Source organism: Vombatus ursinus, unplaced genomic scaffold (genome assembly GCF_900497805.2).
Source record: "Vombatus ursinus unplaced genomic scaffold, bare-nosed wombat genome assembly UNPS02014973.1, whole genome shotgun sequence".
NCBI classification, from domain to species: domain Eukaryota; kingdom Metazoa; phylum Chordata; class Mammalia; order Diprotodontia; family Vombatidae; genus Vombatus; species Vombatus ursinus.
Window position 1 is genome coordinate 12,882,592 of NW_020954751.1, and position 18,330 is coordinate 12,900,921.

Sequence of the window (18,330 nt, forward strand, 5' to 3'; positions counted from 1 at the left end):
ATCTGGCCTCAGACCAAACACTTGACACTTACTAGCTGTGTGACCCTAGGCAAGTCACTTAACCCCAACTGCCTTAAAAAAAAAAAAAAAGCATAGCTATCCAGGGACATTTATTGTAGGGTCACATAGCCCCGCAAATCTCAATAAACCTTAAGAGCATCACTTCCTATAACACAATATATTGGTGATGAGTGTTCTGAAAGGAAAATCTGAAGCATTATTTAAAAAAAAGTCAAATTCTGTTCATTATACTCTTAGGAAGGGAAACAGTTCATCTGAGAGAGATTTGCAGCAAAAATAGTTAGTGGGAGAGTGTACTTTATTTAAGCAAATTTTTAAAAATCAGTTGGGATTCTAATAATTTTCAAGTACCTTTGAATCCTTCATTTTTTTTCTAATAAAGACCAAGATCATCAGAGTAGGATTATTTCTCCCTTACCTATGCCGTAACAAAAAACACAGATTCCACAGAGATGGTTACGTAACTTTCTGCAATAAGCATGTATTACCTTAAATTTCCTATAAGTCTAAAGATTTTCACTACCTGGAGATAACTGTGTCCATTTAAAATTTCAAAATCAAAACTACATTTTCAAATTCTTAAAATATGTTTAGTTCAATTTATCTCAGTTAAAAAAAAACAGTTGTAGTTAAGCATACAGTAACAACAAAATACACTCAATTTACATGCATCCACAAGTTAAACAAAAACTAATACATGGACATGTTATGACTTAAATGAATACTGTTATGGCAGTTAATACTATTCTTGGCTCCATTATTGTTTCAGTGTTCAAACATTAATAAATAATTAACATGAGAAATGAAGGCTCCATTTTTAATGGTAAGAAAATACCATGACAGACTCCAAGAATTAAAAAAGCTCATATGAAGACATGATCTTGGGAAGCCAAACTGAGAAACTACTTTGTACAAAGCACCATACTTAGAATTATGATTGTGAGTGACAAAAACCTTTGGTAAGGGTACAGGCATTTCATTTACTTTAACAATAGTTCATTATTTGAATTATCCAATTTAGTCTCAAATTAGGAATTTATTTACTTCACATTCTGAAATGATAAATTATGTCAAGAATGTTGCATTCAAGCTCTTACAGGAAAAAAAATTGATGTCAAGATCAGATTTTGTTAAGACTGCATTAATTTGAGAAGGGAAAAAAATACCACAAAGCCTTTTCTGGACAACAGTAGGCATTTTGAGATAATAAGTTTAAAAAATAAAATGCAAGCACCACACTGAAATATTTGTATGAAAATAGGTGGGACTGGTTATACACAACAGCGTCTAAAGTATTTAAAACATTTATTTAAATAAGTCTTCATTTAAAATAACACACCACAGTACTCATATATCAAACAGTCCAACATAATTTGGCATTGGCCTGGTAATTCCTGAATGGGCAAACAATATAAACCACAATTTTTGGAAAGGCCTCAAGTCCTATAATTCTGTACAAGGTAAATGACAGTGTCAAATTACTTCTGCATCATAAAAATTACACTTTCTCTATATTTCCCTATTTTTGCATCCTGTAACTTTTTTAGGTTACTGTTTCTGCTTCTTTTCCTCTCTTCACCTGTAATTAAAGAATGGCACTGAACATGTGAAAGTGGTTGAGAGAATTTATAACTAATTCTTTTATGTGACAGTTTAGCTCTTCATTTTTAAAATGGGCTGTTATAAGTAAACAAATGCCAACTGCAAAAATAGCTTTAACATATTATGGCTGTAAATATTACAGTCATTCTACAAGTTTTAAAAGCCAAAGCAGCAGCGTAACAACCTTGAATAGCCAAAATAAAATTCCTACCTGACAATTCTCCCCATAACATTTTTAAAACACCATACAAGGTAGGAAATTGGCTTAACTAATACCCATTTATAATTATGTAATTAATAGTACCTATTCTGAAAAGCTATAAAGATTGAGAAAATTAAATCTCATTCACAATTAAATTTCAATGAGATATAAAAGAACAGAAATGAGCAACTTCTATTCAGAACAACAGAAAAACACGACCTCAGACATAAGCCACTTAACCCCAATTGCCTCACCAAAAAAACAAAAAAAAACAAAAAAAAACAGAAAAACAAGGCAAAAAAAAAAGGTTCCTCATCAATTTTGACTATACAGTAAAAAAAAAAAAAAAAAAAAAAACCCACAAAGGCTAGTTTTGCCCACAAAATATTTTTTTTTCCAGAAAGCAAGTTCATCGATAAAAAAGACACACATGTTGACATCTCAAGTATTAGCATAATTTAGATATTTCAGCAATGGAAATCTTATGGATAAAGATGAAATTTTTGAAAAACCCTCTTCCTCAGCAGAGCACGAGAACCTTTCCAGTTCTGTTCAACTTCACTATTTGTACCACAAGCCTTCTTAGGTTCCAATTTCTTCTCTTAATTTTTTCTTGTCTATAGAATTCACGTATCCTTAATTTTCAACTCTCACATACAATTTCCATTTTTCTCTCCCTCTGTTCTCTTAACTATAAAAACAGAACACCATGCTTAATTTTGTGATAATTTCCCCCATAAAACATACCAAAAATTATTAGTTTTTCTTTTCTATGAACTCAAAACAGAACACAATTACTCAAAATTGGGAGTTTTAAGGTAAAAAAAAAGCAAAAAAAAATGAAGTAGAAAGTACATTTTATAATGTGGGGTATTTTCTGTAAGTGGGAAGATATGCTCATTAACTTCTGGCTCTTAAGACTCAAAAAGATCAAAGAAAATGAAAAAAAAAATATCCAGTAACACTTAAAACAAACAGCTCAATTCCACAATGACTGAATGAGTCAACAAGGAAAGAGAAGTACTGTGCACGAATGGAAATTCATTATCTCAAATCAGGCCCAAACTGATACTAGGGACAAGAACAATGATGGAATTAAAAACCTTTAGCAAAATGACCAATAGTTTTTGTATATGGGAAAAATTCAAAGCTGATTTGAAACAGCCATGAATAAGAGGATGTTTTCATGCAAGTATATGTAGTTAATAACAAAAGCAAATCCAATTCTATACAGTACATCAAAGACTTGGAATAACATAATAGCCTTGCTATATATAACATATGAAAAATAAAAGTGGAAAATAAAAATGTTGATTGCCACTACTGAAAAGGCATTTCAATAATTTATATGAAATTAAGAAGCCATTTTTTATAAAAAGATGTGCTAAGAACACCAAGTCACAATAAGTTAGTGTTTTAATAAAACATGCTTAATTGCTTGTTCCCATATCTATACATAGTTACTGTCTTAATTCCTAAATATTGTGACAGCATACTTAATAAGTGAGGTACATTATTTTACATCTTTCTAAAGAGATTCTAAAACAGTTAATTTTTTTCTTCCAGTTTTTTTTCTTCTTCTTCTCCTCTAAAGAACAACAAAGGAAACATTCCTAAAATGCAACCAATAGTCACTCCAACAGCTTTGCCCTAAGGAAACAAAGAAGAACAAAAAATAAAATATTTAGTATCACTTTTTTAAAAGTTACTTTATTCCTGAAAGAGATTTGCTTACTTCACTATCTATGTAATTAGAAAAGTAATTGAAATATATTATAAATTCAGGCTTAGTATTTCTTCTGATAGAAGCCACATTCTCTCTTCTGACAGTCTCATTTCTCCCTAAGTCCTCAGAGATGCTGTCGGGAGCCAAAAGCACTATTTCAGCTTAAGGGAGGTGATGCCCCTCCTCTGCCCCACAAAATACTGTGCTCAGAAATCCTGATCAAGTAAACATGGTATTTAATTTCGGTGACAAAACTCTAACAAACTGCTGAGTTTATCCCTAAATGTAAACATCAATGCATACTGGATAAGATTTTTCTTATTTTCACATTTGGTTCATTTCCTATCAACATATTATTGAATTAAGCTTATTACTTTATTCACTGAATTCCATTAAAATCTGTAATTTTTTAAAGTTAGTATATTACAATGACTACAACAATACAAATGGAAAGAAAATAAAAATAAAATTAAACAATGAATAGTTAGGATAACCAAGGTTGGTCCAGAACAAGAAAGAGAAAATGTACTTCCCTTCCTTCTTCACAGACAAGGGGGAATATGAGTGTTGAACACTGCATATATTATCAGACTTGGTTATACACACATACATATATAATGCACTTTGCTGACATATCTTTTCTCCTCCTCTACTCTTTGTTATAAGGAATATTTTGCTGGGTAAGGGATAGGGAGAAATATATTTAGGAATGAAAGTAATATAAAAACAAAAGATACCAACAAAAACTAAAAATGATTTAAAAATCAATATTTACTATTCTTTGAGGAAAATCTCAAAGATGAAAGAAATTAAGAACATAAAATCATTAATTTTCTTATTAGTTGAGTCAATTAGTGAGTTTTCCCCAAAAAAAGGTTTAAATACTGCTAAAAATCAAATCTGTCTTCTGGAATTGCTCACAGGATTCAATCACATTACAAATTACAATGTTATTACAATCTTACCAAGTGCTTACAAAAATGCTTACCAAGTGCGCACTAAGGCGTGTTTGCCACATATCAACTTGCTTGGGTGTGAGATCAGGAATTGACAGGCCTAACCTGGAAGCTAAAGCTTCAACATAGCCTGCAAGACTTAAAAACAAACAAATAAGTTAAGTGGCTATAATGTATTTTTATATAATGTATATAATGTAACTTTTTTTGATACAATGATTAATTTTCTGAGGCATAAAACCCTTCAATCTTTCTTCCAATCAAAAATAATAAAACTGAACAAGCATTTATTCAGCACCTGCTATATACCAATCCCTTCTTTCAAGGAGCTTATTATAGTCTATTGGAAGGAAACAGCACTTACTATACACTGAAAAAAATACAAAATATTTACAAAGGAATTAGGGAGGGGGAGGAAGAATACTATAAGCGAAAGGAATTTAGGTTATCAGCACTTTAGCTGAGCTTTAAAGAAATATCGATTCTATGAGGTAGAGGTGAGAAGAGAGTGTATATCAGAATTAGGTGGCCTAAGCAAAAGCAGGCAGATGATAGACAAAATGTGGATACAAAGAACAGCAAAGAGGCCAGTTTAGTTGTAATACAAAGTACATGAAGGAAAGTAATATCCAAAAGCCTTGAAAAAAAGTTTACAGCCACACTGTAAAGGGTTATCTCGAGGTAAGAGGGTGCCCCTGGAGGTTCCTGCACAGAGGACACATCTGGTCAGGCTTGCGCTTTAGAAATATCCAAACATCCTTTTGCAGCTGTGTGAAGGATAGATGGAAGAAGGGAAAGGCTGAAGAGAGGGAGACCAATTAGGTGGGTCATCGTACTAGGAGAGGAAAGAGATGATGAGGGCCTGAATGAGGGAGAAGGAAACATGTGGTAAGACAGACTCCACGATGACTCCACTACTGTGAGCCTGAACAATTAAAAGGAAGGTGGTACACTCAACAGACCTAGGCAAGTGAGAAAAAATTGGGAACGTTGGTGGTGTGAGTGAAGGAAGAGTCTAAGTTCTGTTTTCAACATGTTTCATTAGTTGGAAATATCTAATAGACAGGTAGAAGTAAAGGGCTGATGATTCAGGAAGGACTGAGAGTGGACATGTGGATCTGCAAAGTCTGGAAAGAGTTGACAACTAAACCCATAGGAGCTGATGAAACCCCCAAAAGAGAAGTATGGAGAAAGAAGAGAAGACCCAGGATAGAGTCCTGAGGCACACCTACGTACAGGGAATGAGACAATGATGGTCCTAACAAAGAACATTGAGAAAAAATAACAAGACAGGTGGGAACAGATCCAGAGGAGAGCAGTGTCAAGGAAATCCCGGGAGGAAAGAGTGTCTGGAAGGAGACAGTCAAGAAAGCCAAATCCTGCAGAGAGGTGGAGGATAAATGAGAACTAAAAAGGATCATCACTTCAAACAATTAATACATCACTGGTAAATGTGGAAAGAACAGTTTCATTTAAGTTTTCTCTTTACAGACAGAATACAAGTGCCTTGGGCGCAGGGAATGTAATTTCTCTCTTTGTATCCCTAATGTCTAGCTGACACATTTATGATGTCATAAATTTAGACATTGCCTCCAACCATACAGAGCAAAACCTATCCATTCCTGCCCATCCTGTGTTACTTCTGCCCACATTCTTCCATAAGTTTGCCAAAGGGAGTCAATCACATAAGCTGGCAATTTTCCTCACTTTCTCTTGACATTTTGATAGTAGGGTTAGTGCCTCAATAAACATTTATTAAAGTCCCTGCCTTCAGGGAGCTCACAATCTAATGGGGGAGACAACATGCAAATAACTATGTACAAACAAGCTAAATACAGTAGAGTTTGAGTATTCTGGATGTCCATCTATAATCGCTTGATTTCATCACATAACTAATCCACATTCTTGCAACATTTTTTAATGATGTTCATCAACATTCCTCATTGATTACGTGTTGTAGCCTAATCATCTCCACCACATTATCCTCTATTGCCCTCTTTGCAATATATTTTTGGAGACTGTTGTATTCCATTAGAACATAAACTCCTTGAGGACAAGGACTGCATGGTTCACTTTGGTCATTGTATCCTCAGCACTTAGCACAGTGCCTTAGTTCATAATAGATGCTTAATAAATATTTGTTGGTTGATTCTTTGTTTTGCTGCCTTAGAGCAATGTCTACAGAAGATTGACATTGAAAAGACAGGCCCTTATCTTCATGAGAAGCTTGAAGTCATTAAAAGATCTTTGCAATTTCACAAAAGTCTTGTTTATTGATTATGAAAAAGCATAGGGTTAGGTAGAACAAAACACTACAGTATATACTGTCTTACAAGGTTTCTCCCATCCACACATCAAAATTGTTCAAGAACCCTTAAAAGAGATAATCCTGATCAACCACCCTTAGAGTGTAAGCTCCTTTCAAGTAGGTATTGTTTCATATCTTGTGTCTGACACACAGTAGGTGCTTGATAAATGATTGTTGCTTAATTCATTGATCAGGTAAGACATATGAACAGAGATGCATCCTTGCCAAAGGTGTCTGACATTGTGACAGACAAGATCTAGTGCAAAGTATAGAGTGAAGAAAAAGTACCGAGTGGAGAGGTCAGGATGTTTATGGATGGCATTGTACTTTTCATGGCAAACACCAAAGTGTTGACAATCTCTTGGAAAAGTCTTGTCAGCATTCAAAAGTGGTGAGTCTGACCATCCACAAGGAAAGATCAAGTAGATGAAAGATGTCTATTTCCTGGTTTGATAACTAATTGAGCAATAAGGCCAAAAAAACTGCAAGGAACCAAGAATTGATTTTAAAATGTTTTAAAACTATTTAAACGTCATTTTAAAATGAGCACAAACAGTTTTTTTAAGAGTTTGGCTGTGAAAGAAAAGAGAAAGGATGGTAGTTAGGGGAAGGTAGGGTCAATTAAAGGTTTTTTAGGGATTCAGGAGATCCAGGCACATTTTTAAACATTTGAGTAGTCAGCCGACTAGGAAGAGAGAGGGTTATGAAAGGTGCAAGTTCCCCAAGAAAATAGAAGGAGATGAGATGAAAGTAATTTTACAATTTTAAGGCACACTTTTTTTAAATGGCCTTGAAGTACTGGCTACAACTTTGAAATTATACCTTGTAAATTTTTTTAATCTTGCAAAAACAACAGAATTAATTTATATGAGCAACTCTCTACTACCTTAGCAAAATTTCATTAATTCCAAAAATATTTTAAACAGGTTTTGCAGTGTTTTATGTTTAAAATATATGACAATTAATGATATAAAGCCTTCACCACTTGGCATATGGAAGGCATTAAGAATACATAAAAGAACATTCAAAGAAAACTGAAGCCCTCATGATTTGAGAATGCCTAACAGAATCAGAAAAGAAAACCAAAGATTCTGAAATGTAAAAGATATCAAATCCATGCCATGCTGCATTCTAATTCAGAGATGATTTTATAAATGTAAAAGAGAATTAAATACTACTAGATTATAAGATCCATGCAGGGAGAGATCACTTCTTACGTAAGCTTTGTTTCTCCTCCAGCACCTAAATGCAGTGGTCGGCACATAATGGCATTTAATAAAAGATGAGTGATTTGAATTATTTCAAAAAATTCTCTCTTGGTTTGGCTGACTTTACTCAACACATCCAAAAGCATCAACAGTGGGGACAGAGTAAGTCAGAATCACCTACCATATCATTACAGAATGTGACAACTTAGATGACCCTCAGTCCAACCTAGCAGAGTGCAGAGCAAGAGGGACTGGGCTTATTTATCACCTGTAAGACCTTGTACAAGTCACTTATGATGGGCGATGGCCTCTAAGGTCTCATCTAGTTTTTACTCCTTGAAGAGCTAGTCTGCAAATGCCTCTTTGCCAGCAGCTCATCTAAGATTTACAGGGAATGACAAAATGACTTTTCTAATTTTGCCCTGACATTTATTAGCTATACAACTATAGGCAAGTCTCTTAACCCCCTAAAACCTCAATGGCCTCATCTACCATGCCTGCACCTCACATGGAGGCTGTGAGGAGAATGTAAATAAAGTGCCTTGCAAACCTTAAAGTATTAAGTGAATGACAGCTACATTATTATGTTATGTTATAAAGTTTTCTGATCATCATAAAGCCTTAGTTCTGAAAATCTCAGTTAAAAATAAAATGTACATTCTTGCAAATGTTTCAAGTTTTAAAAACACAAAACTTACCCAAGTCCAGCTAAATCTGAAACAAGATTTCCCAAAGCAGCAGCTAAAGGATTAGAAAAAATTATTTGAAAAGTAAAATTAGAAAAATGCTTACCAAAAAATCATAATTCAGAGACTCTAACATTAACATATTTCCCAAACTATGTGAACTTATGACCACAGAATAACTGACCAAGATAGAAATAGCACCCCCAAATTAAAAAGCAAAAACAATTTCACAGAGGACATATTGTTCTACCTCCAACAATTAGCATTTTTTTTTTAATTCTAGCAACTGATGTCAACTCGTAGGGAGGTGCCAGTGGACATCCTAGGGAAAATTTCCTTGATCATGTGCTATATAACATGTGTCTAAAACTCCAATAAAGACAAAGAAGATATACTTGTCAAATCTGCAGATGACAAGAAGCTGGGAGGCAGAACTAACAGGATCCAAAAATATTATAGGCTAGAATGATTGGGCAAAACTAACTAAGAAGAAATGGAATAGGGATAAATACGAAATTCTATACTTGGGTTAAAAAAAATAAAACTTAAAGGATTTAGGAGGGAGAGATAGGCAGCTGTTGGTCTAAAAAAGATAGGGGATACAGGGATGGTACCAGAGCACAAGTTCAAGGAGTCAACAGTGCGTGACAAGGCAGCCAAAAAGCATCAATCAGCTTTTTGAATACCATGCAAATGTGCCTTCAGAGGCATAGTATATTTGTTTAAATCACTTAACATCTGAGTGTCAATCTCATCTGAAAAAAAAAGGATAATGATAATTGCAGTATTTACCTAATAAGTATATTATACCATCGCGTTTGATCATCACATGTAAAGCACTTTGCAAACCTTAAATCACTACACAGAGGCAACATGATGCAGTGAATTGAGGGCTGGACTTGGAGTCAGTAAGATCTAAGTTCAAATCTCCCGTGACCCACTTACTAGTTTATATGGCCCTGGGCATGTTACTCAGACTCCCTCAGTTTCTCATCTGTTAAGTAAGAAGTTGAACTAGATGACCCTAAAGTCCCTTCAAATTCGAAATCTATAATCCTATGATCCCAGAATGAGGGAGTTGGCAGTTCTGTCCCACTCTCCACTGGTCAGTCCATTTGTGCAGTATTGTTTATTTCTGGGTGCCATATTTTAGGAAGGATACTGTAAGGTGGAACAAGAACTGGAGATCATGTCATGCAAGTGTCAGCTGAAGAAACTAGGGACATTGAGCCTGAAGAAGAGAAAAATTGTATACACCATGATAGCTGTCTTTAAGTATAAGACCAGTTACATGTAAAAGAGATTAGACTTGTTTTGCCTGGCCCCAGAAGGTAAAAGTAGGAGCAATGGATAGAAGTAACAGAAAAGCAGGTTGAGCTTTGCTGTTGGTTAAAAAAAAACAAAAAAAAAAACAAAAAAAACAACTTCCTAGGCACAGCCATACAAAAGTGGGAAGGATAAGCTCAAGAGGTTTCTCTTTCCCCGTATTGTATTTCTGCTTATGCAAGGTGAAGGAACAGAGAGAGTTGAAAATGACTCAGGTTTTGACCCTAAATTACTGGAAGGGTGGTGGTGGTATACAAAGGATCCTAATTGTAGAACGGGAAGGGATCTCAGAAACCATCTAGTGCAACCTCCTCATTATACAGGTAAGCAAACTGAGGCCCAAGGAAGGTTACTACTCAACCAATGTCACCAAAAAGCAAACATCAGAGGGAGGATTTGAACCCAGATCTTCTGACTCCAGAGGCAAAGCTTCTTTTATTGTACTATAGTGCAAAATTTAAATCTCCAGTGATTCCCTATTAATAACTTAATAGATGCATCTCATAGTACACGGTATGAACCCCTCCACTATACCAATCACATTCTCCCCCACGTCAAAATTATTTATATATGTGTTTCTTCCTCAGTTAGATTTTAAGTAACTCAAGAAAAGTGTACATATTTCTATTTGTATCCCAGACCTAAGTCTTTGAGAGGCTGGAGAGCTCCATGCCAGCTATGTTAGAGAGCATTCTTAGAGAAGCACATGTCTAGACTGCCTCTGAGGTAGATGCCTTCCATATCTGAAATTGTACAGCTTTGTCCTTGGCCCTTCTTCCCTCTCACTTCTCTCTCATTTGGTGACCTCATTTACTCCCATGGCTTCAACATATTACCTCTATGGAAACGACTCTCAAATTTAAATTCTTTTACCTTCAATCTCTGTCTAGAGTTCCGGTGCTATACTTCTAATTGTCTTCTAGATATGCTATAACATGGCAAGTCCATAATGTTCAAAACTGAACTCCATCTCTCCCCAAATTCTTCTCCCTACTCAACTTTTCAATTCCAGTCAATATTACCATAGTAAAGTGAGAAAGGGACCAACTCGGAAATCTGAGGATACAGGTTCAAATCTTGCCTCCGACATACTATTATCGGTCTGACTTTGCGAAAGTCATTTAACCTCCCTGCGACTCAGTTTCCTCATGTGTAAATGAGGAAATTGGACTAAATGGCCTGTGAGGTTGTTTCCCATTCCAGATCTATGATCCTATGTATATCACTACTGTTCCAATCATCCAGATCTTTCCCATTCCACATCTATGATCCTATGTACATCACTACTCTTCCAATCATCCAAGACCAAAACCTCAGGCATTTCCAATTCTTCCTTCTCCTTCGCCCCATATAACCAGTCAATTGTCATGTCCTGTCAAATCTTTTTATTATCTTCCTCCTCTATCCCTTTCTTTCCATCATCACTGCAATCATCCTAATTCAAGTCTTCATCCCTTACTGCCTACTCAGTAGACTATTAAATAATTTTTCTAGTTCCAGTCTACCCTTTATCCAATTTACTCCTTCATACCACTTTCAAAGTAATCTTCTTAGTGGACCATTCCAGTCATTCCTCTAATCAAAGACCTTCAATGGCTCTCTATTACTTACTGAATAAAATCTTCTCATAATACACTGAACCTCTTCTCTATCCTGATCATATTCTCTCAAATCAAAATTTGTATGTTTTTTTCCATAAATTGGATTTTAATGACTTTAAGAATAGTGTCTGTGTTGTATTTGTTTTTGTATCTCAATCACCTAGCAGAGTATCTTGTACTTTTTTCGAGGTCCAGATTTGTATAGAAAAGTTCTAGAAACTCCACTAATGAAGACTTGCAACCTAGTCATAACATATTCTTCAAGAGTTTTTTCCTAGGGCACTGAAAATTTTAATGACTTTCCCATGGTTACACAGCCAGTATGTATCAGAGACAAGATTTAAACCCATTCTTCCACACTGTAAGGCTGGTTTCATGCACAGTAGAAACTGATTTTGTTGAACTGAATTTAATTTGTTGAACTGAATTTTCATCATCTGCCTTCAATGTAAAAAACATAGCAACCATAAATCTCACCATCAAAAATGGAAAGGTTGTGTTAAGGGAAGAAAATCATATCTTACGGTACTTTTTCTCTTTTGCCTCTCTAATTTTCTACCTAATTGCAAATTAAGTGTGATATAGCAGAAAGACTATAGACATGTAGTCAGAAGACTTCAGTTTAAATCATAGTTCTACCACTTATATATTTTTATTCAGTAAGTAATAGAGAGCCATTGACGGTACAATCTATGCAAGTCAAAGGGAATGCTCAATGGGAGTAAATATATTGCCCAGGAGCAAAATATAACAAAATGTTTTGAGCTCCTCAGAAAGGTGCTACATAAATACAAAATGGGAGACAATAAATAATTTCTATTTTAAAAGACACTTCAAAGGCAAAATCTATTAGAACAAATTATCTTCCTCAATAAGAATTTTGGGGGAAAAAACTTTTAGCGCATAAACAGTAATAGAAAGATCTTTTATTTATATTACTTGCCTGCCATAGTTGAAATCCCCAAAATAATTCCAATAGACAACTCTATTTGGGTTCCCTAAAAATGAAAAATAGGAAAGACATTTTTAATATTTTAAAATGAAGTTTAAAAATAAAACATAGAAAACTACAAAACTTTATACTGAAATAGATATACTGATTATCTTCTTATTCCAGTATTACATATTATACCATAATAACATCAAAAAATTCTTATATCAGAGATTTCTAACATACAGTTTCATATTACATAAAGTATATAGCAGAGGTAACCTTAGAAGATATTTTAAAGTTAGGTTTTGTTTTTTGTGGAGGGAAAAAAGGAATATACATTACTATAGATATTGAACAAAATCAAGCATATTTTACAGAGAAAGACATTTTAGAAGATGCTTGAACTAAGAGAATACTTGCTCATATATAATTTTAATACTGAATGGTGACCTTTTTATTAATTTACTTTCTACTAAAAGACTAAAAAAGAAGACATTCATTTCCTAGGGACCCCTAGAATTAGAGGGCCCTCCAAATTATTCTTTAATATTAATACTTTTAATAATTCATTTATAAAGCTTCATACAATTTGAGTTTAGATGACTCATTTACAAAGAGAATTAGCAGTATTTGGGCCAATAAATCTATTGCATAAGACAAAGTCCCTTTTTATTTCTATAACACATTTAATCTAAGGAATTCAAAAGTATTATATAGACTTTTCATTACTCCCCTGAGAAAGAAATTAGATATTACTACCTCCATTTTAGAGATGAGGGAACTGGGGCAATAATATATTAAATTATTCAATTGGAATTGATTATGTAGAACTGGGAAGTAAATCCCAGGTTTTCATTTTCCAATCTAATCACTCTGCTACACTTCAGTCAAGATGACTGACCTCTCAAGTCTTTTACACTCTTGTCTGAGAACGTATAGAAGATTTGGAAACCTCTAATCGTGTTTCTGAGAAATATTACACTCTTTGATATAAGGGAATATGGAGTTACCTGTCAGGAATTTTTCACACAGTTGAAAGATGAAGATTTAAATTATCTTAAAGTTTGTTTTGTTTCATTTTTTCCTATGGGACGTCTTTGTTTTACCACTATAATATCTAATACTTGCTATATATGTGCCCCAAACAAGCTGATGTGTAAAAAGCCTACCAGGTACTTTTAATTACAAAGTGGTAACCAAAGTGAATTTTCAAAGAAATAAATTCAGAAAAGAAAAAAGGAAAATACAAGCAAAACAAAATGAATGATGCTAAGTATTTTAATCTGCTAGAAATGAAAAGTAACTTGGGTACTAATATAAAAGCGAAATAACTAGCAGCTTCAGCAATATAAAAAATATTTATTGCTTCTTTTGAGAGGAATGAAAGGGCAGGTATAACAGTGAAGTCGGAGGCGAAAATGTAAATAAAAATTATTTTTCAAGTAGCTGCTAACTCAGTTTCACATAAGAGACTTATTTGTCTTCTAAATAGCAAAAAATAGAGGTGGAAAATTCCCAGATAAAGCAAAAGACAGTTTTGGGGACAATTTAAATATAGCTGCTAGATCACTGTTTAAACCCAACTTAAATTATATTCAAGTATTTCAAAGTTTTGCTAATATCCATTGTAACAAAATTGGATGAAATATGATGCAATACTAAGTATATATAAAAATGATGTAAGAAAGAGACTGTCTCTGTATGAGCCAAAGCTTTACACCATACAGGTCAGATCCTAGTTCAGTGACATTTGCAGACTTCTGACTAGGAATTCTGCCATGAACATTGCTGGGGAAGCAAATGGTAAGGAATTTAACCCAGGCAGTTAAGGGACCTCAAGTGCCCAGTGAAACAGGGGAGGAGAAAATTAAGAATCCTGTAAATTCTTTTATTTCTATAACACATTTAATCCAAGGAATTGACATTCAATGCACAGCAGCACTACAAGGTAACAGTAAGATAAAACAAGACCACCTCATTTTTGTTTATTGCTGCAAGAATTCCCCAATAATGGCTTTTCTTTTTTGGTCTGAGGAGAAACTATGCAGGATGTTCTGTATTAGTTTTAGCTGTTACTATTTAGGAGATGAATCTTCTTTCAAGTTAGTTACTTTCTAAATGTCCTCCTTGTACTATGCAAAATAATAAGGTGTTTCTTTACTTTTTCACTATGGTATTATGTAATAAAAACTGGAGACTAATATCACAGTATTAAATATGTAAACATAATTCAATCAATGAAGCACTATTACTATAGGGAATCTGTCTGGGGCTTATAAATTCAGTCAATTCTCATATTTATAGAAACAATGTAATAGATAATCTGAAATGTTAAATAATCCCAAAAAATTTATCTTTGGCTTCAGAGTATGTTTTTTAATAAACATTTACGCTGACAAATAAGATGATCAGGAAATTTACTTAAAATAAAATAATGGGGGCAGCTAGGTGGCATAGTGGATAGAGCACTGGCCCTGGAGGCAGGAGGACCTGAGTTCAAGTCCGGCTTCAGACACATGATACTCGCTACCTGTACGACCCTGAGCAAGTCACTTAATCTCGACTGCCTCACCAAAAAAATAAAAAGAAAGTGCTTCAAATAAAATAATGAAGCCATAATGTGATTTGCCACAAAAGCATAAATCCTTATGATCTGCCATATATATGTGCATATTAAGTTAATTTTGTAATCAACTATTCACCATGGATATATTTATTATAATTATATATGATCTATTAACTATTTCAATATTATAGTGTACTAACTACATAATATAACAAGCTATACTCAGACACATAAAAGCAATCAACACTACATAGTAAATTCTGTTCTAATATATAAATGTAAGCAGCTAAATATCAAATAGGCATTATTTTCAAATGACTAGACTTTTTAAAATTATGTTTTAGGGATCAAATCCATTGCTACACCTCATGTATCCTATTGCAATCTTCTAGGGTCTCCAGTTTGTCTAGATTTTTTTCTGGTAAACTCTCAATTTCTTCCTTGGATTACTATTAACAATGAGAAGTCACAATTATGAAACATATTAATCTCTTTAGATAAGGAGGATTGAAAGTACAAAACACTACAGCTAAACTGTATTAATACTAGCAATACTATTTAATATGTTTAATTATACCTTAGGGAACTGAAAGATTTAATTCACTCCCTTCTTCCTCTCTCAAAAGTAAAGAAGATATTTTCTTTTCTTTTTTTAATTTTCTTTAATTTCTTTTAATTCTCTACTACTACGTTCATTTCTGTTCATTTTTTTTTAACAAATGCTAATCAATCCCCAAACTACAACTTCTTCCTCCTATTAACTTTCAGAGATAGTTTTTTATGGTAGAAAGAATGCTAACTGAAGCACTGGAGAGACCAGGGCTCAAATACTACCTCTGGTACTTACTAGCTGTATGACTATGGGTTAAGCCACTTAATTTCCTTGAATCTCCAGTTCCTCATCTGTAAAATGGGGATAATATTTGTAGTACCTCAAGAGTTGTTACGAAAGTCAAATGAGGTCAAGTAAGGTCATGTAAAATGCTTTAAGGGAAAATGTACAAATTTTTAAAATACAAACCTGTTTTGTAAACTAAGAATTATCTGTATATATCTCTAAAGAACATCAGAAAATATGTATATTTATGCATATATATGCAAATGTATGTACATATGTGCACAGTATATACATATACACATTTGTAGTTTTTTCTATTCAAAATAAGTTTGAATCACAAAAGAAGCAATTGAAAATATAAACCTAATCAATCCAAATTGATGATATAATCAATGCTGCACATTACATTGTGAAATGTTTCCTCTGAATCATTTCTTAAAATTTAACTAAGGTAAACAGTTTTTAAGAAATATAATAAGCAAAATAATATATTTTCAATACATAAATTAAAACTTCATAAATGAATGAACAAGAAAATGTTTAAGATCATATTAATTCCTTTACTAAATAAGAAGTGGGGGGGAAAAAAAGGAACTTACTGCAACAATCATAATTGCATTATCCAAAAAGCCAAACCCTACGAAAGGTAATGCATTGTGGATGAATACTGAAAAACATCAAAAAAACAGAAAAGCAATAAATACCTTATATAGTTTAAGGCTGCCACAACTTTAGCACAAAAAAAGGAAAAAAAAAAAAAAGAAAAACATATGGTCAAGTCTTCCAAAAGTCTTTGAAACTCATGGAGTTTATGTTTAATACAATATTTCTGTCATTTCCAGAATGAAACAGTAGTTAATAAATATTTATAGTCATGGTGCCTAACAGGCACAAACAATACTAAAGCTCCAAACTCTTCTAAACATTGTATATATATAATATGTAAAAAAGATTTGTTTACTATGATTGTGTGTTTTATACTGATAGAAACATAACAGGTACACACTTATAGAAGAAATAAAAATAACAAATAGATAAATAACTTTTCCATGTTTGACCTGGTCACAATGCTACTAGGAGTAACCTGTTTCTCTCATACATAAAGATATAATTAAACTTATTTCAAAATTAGGAAAAAAATGTAAGCTTTAGTAATGAATGATAACCCACGAAATCAGTAAACCCAAGTAAAATGATTCTGATAAACAAAGGACAGTATTCAAAATATCAAGAGAAACTGGTAACTTCACACAAGTCATAAACATTGACCTTCCAAATATGTAATTTTTCTCTCAACTTATTATCAATACCCAGAAACTTAGTTCATGTAACTATAGCAACTACTATTGTATTTAAAGGGAAAGCAATAGGATCCCTACCCAAAGGTAGCAACTATCCAGATGTCACCTTAATCTGAAGCTGGTTTTGAGGCCTATCCAGTGTAAACAAATACCCACATAGAGGTTGATCACAAAATCACTCAAGAAGTGGCCTCAGAAGTTATCTATTCTAAATCCCTTCATTTTACAATTGAGGAAACTGAGGTATAGGGAAATGAGGTGACTTGTCTGAGATCACATAGCTAATAAGTGTCAGGAATAGAATTTTAAATATCTGATAGTGTGCTTTGTCTACTGTGCCATACCTATCTTTCTAATATTCTACAGAAGTTTGTACTATTCAATTTACAAAAATAATAACAGCAGTTATATTGGGGCTCTCTGATCAATAAAGTGGAAAAAACCCCTCTAAATTCACAATGTCTTAATTTGTTGTTTTTCCTAAAGATTAACATCAAGGGAAAACTGTCAACAGTACCCCACTGAAACAAATTTTACATGATAGCATATGACAAGGAGCAGTTAGTATATGGGTTCAACTAATGACATTTCATAAAATTACTGTAAAAACCCTTACCTTACAAAGCAAAGCCAAAAGATAGCCAAAGGAGTTATGTGGTATGTTTTAATGCTCTTAGGACTCTTGTTAACTCCTGTTAACTCAAGTTTAACAGAATCCTATATGTCAGCTCTCACTGTGGTAAGCTTTGTAGCAAAAAAAGAAAATCTTTTTTGGCTAAACGCAAATGGTAAAAAGAACTTCTTACTCACGGCCACTACCAAGGATTTTAAGGACGAGGAAAAAAACAGTGAATCATAACCTAACTATAATTTCTTTTCATGTTCTACTTCTCATGATCTGCTTATGGTAGAAATGACAGGAAAATATACCTTAGTTAAGCAGTATGTTTAGTTATACTAAAAGCTGACAGAGATGATAAAAATTTAATAAACAACATAGCAAACTTCAAAGCAGTAGAAGAGACTCTTTCAATTACAGAACTATAAATTAACCC

General features: G+C 33.5%; 1 protein-coding gene across 3 annotated transcripts in view; it reads right to left on the reverse strand.

Moving 5' to 3' along the window:
• Positions 1–2,177: 2,177 nt before the first annotated feature.
• LOC114030625 (transmembrane protein 65-like) overlaps positions 2,178–18,330 on the reverse strand; it is a 49,094-nt gene continuing 32,941 nt past the window's right edge. For all 3 annotated transcript variants that reach the window (XM_027845478.1, XM_027845480.1, XM_027845479.1), the window contains 5 exons: positions 16,574–16,641; positions 12,580–12,634; positions 8,722–8,764; positions 4,540–4,645; positions 2,178–3,475 (listed from right to left, as the gene is read on the reverse strand). In XM_027845478.1, coding sequence (XP_027701279.1) covers positions 3,374–3,475; positions 4,540–4,645; positions 8,722–8,764; positions 12,580–12,634; positions 16,574–16,641 — 374 coding nt within the window. In that variant the 3' untranslated portion in view covers positions 2,178–3,373. The remainder of the gene's footprint in view (positions 3,476–4,539; positions 4,646–8,721; positions 8,765–12,579; positions 12,635–16,573; positions 16,642–18,330) is intronic.